The sequence below is a fragment of the Gadus morhua genome, chromosome 3, assembly GCF_902167405.1.
Source record: "Gadus morhua chromosome 3, gadMor3.0, whole genome shotgun sequence".
In the NCBI taxonomy this organism is placed as follows: domain Eukaryota; kingdom Metazoa; phylum Chordata; class Actinopteri; order Gadiformes; family Gadidae; genus Gadus; species Gadus morhua.
The window spans coordinates 12,595,174-12,598,601 of NC_044050.1; the positions used below are offsets into that span (position 1 = coordinate 12,595,174).

General features: G+C 57.6%; 1 protein-coding gene across 1 annotated transcript in view; it reads left to right on the top strand.

Annotated features, from left to right (window-relative positions):
* grin2bb (glutamate receptor, ionotropic, N-methyl D-aspartate 2B, genome duplicate b) overlaps nucleotides 1-3,392 on the top strand; it is a gene marked incomplete at its 3' end in the record, with an annotated part of 81,764 nt that extends 78,372 nt beyond the window's left edge. The window contains 3 exon segments of the mRNA XM_030352816.1: nucleotides 1,329-1,471; nucleotides 1,473-1,559; nucleotides 3,232-3,392. Of these exon segments, the coding sequence (XP_030208676.1) occupies nucleotides 1,329-1,471; nucleotides 1,473-1,559; nucleotides 3,232-3,392 (391 nt within the window).
* Between the last annotated feature and the right edge of the window lie 36 nt (nucleotides 3,393-3,428).

The window sequence follows — 3,428 nt, forward strand, 5'->3', positions numbered from 1 at the left end:
CACACACACACACACACACACACACACACACACACACACACACACACACACACACACACACACACACACTCACACACACACTCATATGCACACACACACATGCACATGCACTGGCACACAATCAAATACACACACAGACAGAACCACAGAAACCAACACATTCACACAAAGTAAAACGTTTTTATGCGATCAGTGGTGCTCGATACCTTCTGGCCCATTCAGATTGGAGCAAGGCCTTGGCCTCGCCCCACTCAGGTCCACTGGAGGTGAAGCGTGAGGCTGCCTACGGCCTCCTCAAGGGAACGTCGAGGCAGGGGGAGGAACGGTTTAATGACTGTGTGTATGTGCGTGTGGGTGTGTCTGTGTGTGTATGTGTGTGTGCGCATGCATGTTCACGTGTGTCAGAGAGCAAGAGGGTGCACGTGCCTGACTACATCCATTCGCTACACCGTGCTTGTGCGTGTGCATGCGTACCTGTGTGTGTGTGTGTGTGTGTGCGACCGTGCGTGCCGTGTGCGTGTGAGCGAGAGCTGAAAGACTCCCCAGGTTACGCAATCCCAGCGCCTTTCACCGTCGCTCCAGCTGGTGTCTAATTGCAGCCTGCTGTGTGCTGTCCGCCCTCACGGCCTCCCCCTCCCTTTGTTTGGGAGACCTCCGTTTATAATAAGGAGCAACTCGCCTGTGATAGGTTATACGTGAACGAGCGCCGGTCGTGCCATCACGCCTGCCGTCGGTGCGGAGCGCTAATTTGACGCGACCGCCGCTCAGAGGGGCTGGTACACGCCGACCGTCACGGCCACGGCGCCGCAGACACTCGCTCGCCGTTCAGGGACGTCTCAAGGCGTCGGGGGTGGGGGGAGCCTCCCGCCTCCCCGGCCCGCGTTCCCTCCGCCCCCCCGGGCGTCGGCTCACCAGGGAGACAGCGGGTCTGTGTCAGCCGGCGGCGGAGGGGGCCCGGTGGGGTGGCCCCGTGGCCCTGGGCGGGGTGGGATGAGTGGCGCCGCTGATCCACGTGACGATGTCATGTGATGGGGTGGTGGGGGGCAGCCTCGGGAGGCGTTGGGGGTGTCGTGGTTAGGCTGGGTGACGGCCTCACCCCGTTGTACTGACAGATGTATAAATACACAGTATGTATAATCTGAAGAACTATTGAGGCTTACAAAATATGCTTTCCACCTCCCCTTCTGCACTCTCTCTCGCTCGTTCTCTCTCTTGCTGTCCCACTCTCTTTTTCTCTCTCTCTCTCTCTCTCTCTCTCTCTCTCTCTCTCTCTCTCTCTCTCTCTCTCTCTCTCTCTCTCTCTGTCTCTCTCTGCCTCTCTCTACCAGAGCCGGGCGGTCCGTCCTTCACCATCGGTAAGGCGGTGTGGCTGCTGTGGGGTCTGGTGTTCAACAACTCTGTGCCGGTGCAGAACCCCAAGGGCACCACCAGTAAGATCATGGTGTCGGTGTGGGCCTTCTTCGCCGTCATCTTTCCTGGCCTCCTACACCGCCAACCTGGCCGCTTTCATGATCCAGGAGGAGTACGTGGACCAGGTGTCTGGGCTGTCCGACAAGAAGGTGGGATGGGGTCTTTACCCAGCATGAACTGGGGCGTGGTGGTGGTGGTACTGTTGGTGATGGTGGTGATGGTGGTGGTGGTGATGGTGGTGATGGCGGTGTTTGTGGTGGTGGTGTTTGTGGTGGTGGTGGTGTTTGTGGTGGTGGTGTGGTGGTGTTTGTGGTGGTGGTGTTGTGGTGGTGTTGGTGGTGGTGGTGTTGTGGTGGTGGTGTTGGTGGTGGTGGTGTTGGTAGTGGTGACGTTTGTGATAGGGGTGGTGGTGGTGGTGGTGGTGGTGGTGGTGATGGAGTGGTGATGGTGGTGGTGGTGGTGGTGGTGGTGGTGGTGATGGTGGTGGTGGTGGTGGTGGTGGTGGTGGTGGTGATGGTGGTGGTGGTGGTGATGGAGTGGTGATGGTGGTGGCGTTTGTGTTGTTGGTGGTGGTGGTGGTGGTGGTGGTGGTGTTTGTGGTGGTGGTGGTGGTGGTGGTGTGGTGGTGGTGGTGTTTGTGGTGGTGGTGGTGTTTGTGGTGGTGGTGGTGGTGGTGGTGGTGGTGGTGGTGGTGGTGGTGGTGGTGGTGGAGTGGTGGATTTTGTGGTAGTGGTGGTGGTGGTGGTTGGGTTTGTGGTGATGGTAACTGAGGCCGTTCCAATAAAATTAAATTCTATTTGTGTAGCCCTTCGTCACAGGTACAGTCTCAAAGGCCATGTATTGATGATGTGGTGTGTGGTGGTGGTTGGGTGGTGTTGAGGCTGGTGCTGGTGCTTGTGGTAGTGGTGGTGGGGTAGGAGGGGTGGGGGTGGGGGTGATGGGGGTGTTAGGGTTGGGGGTAGGGTTCTGGGGGACGGGCGCCGTAGGTGGAGAAGCAGCTGTGGATGAGCAATGCATCATGGGGGAGAAAAATGTGTGTGTGTGTGTGTGTGTGTGTGTGTGTGTGTGTGTGTGTGTGTGCATGTGCGTGTGTGTGTGGAGCCCAGAGCAGGCGTGTGTCCCTGTCACCAGAGCTGCTCCCGGTGAGCACCTGTTCACGCCCCTGAGCCTCCATCCCCTTTTGTCCTGGTCTGTGTGAGCGGAAGCCCGCCTGAGCAATTACTTCATATTTGAGGAAGCCCAGCAGAGGTCCTGGCGTCCGGCTCAATGTAGCATTAAGAAGCCGTTTGGTCTGAGCCAAGGAGGCTCTCTCAGCGCAGCACCTCTAACCCTGTCATTTTCTCTGCTTTTACCATTTCTTCTCTGCTCCCCCCCCCCCCCCCCCCCGGCCCACCAACCCACCTCTTACTTGCTCTCCCCTCTCACACACACACACACACACACACACACACACACACACACACACACACACACACACACACCTACACACATCTGGCACACACTCATATACACATTAACACGCATACATACACACATAAAAATACTCACACAAACACACACACTCACTCACTCACTCACTCACTCACTCACTCACAAACACACACACACTCACTCACTCACTCACTCACTCACTCACTCACTCACTCACTCACTCACTCACTCACTCACTCACTCACTCACTCACTCACTCACTCACTCACTCACTCACTCACTCACTCACTCACTCACTCACTCACTCACTCACTCACTCACACACTCACTCACTCACTCACTCACTCACTCACTCCCTCCCTCCCTCCCTCACACACGAACCCAACACAGTTTCAGAAGCCCAACGACTTCTCCCCGCCCTTCCGGTTCGGCACGGTGCCCAACGGGAGCACGGAGCGCAACATCCGGAACAACTACCGGGACATGCACAGCTACATGACCAGCTTCCACCAGAAGAACGTGGACGAGGCCCTGCACAGCCTCAAGTCAGGGTGAGGGGGGGGGGGGGGGGGGGGGGGGGGGGGGGG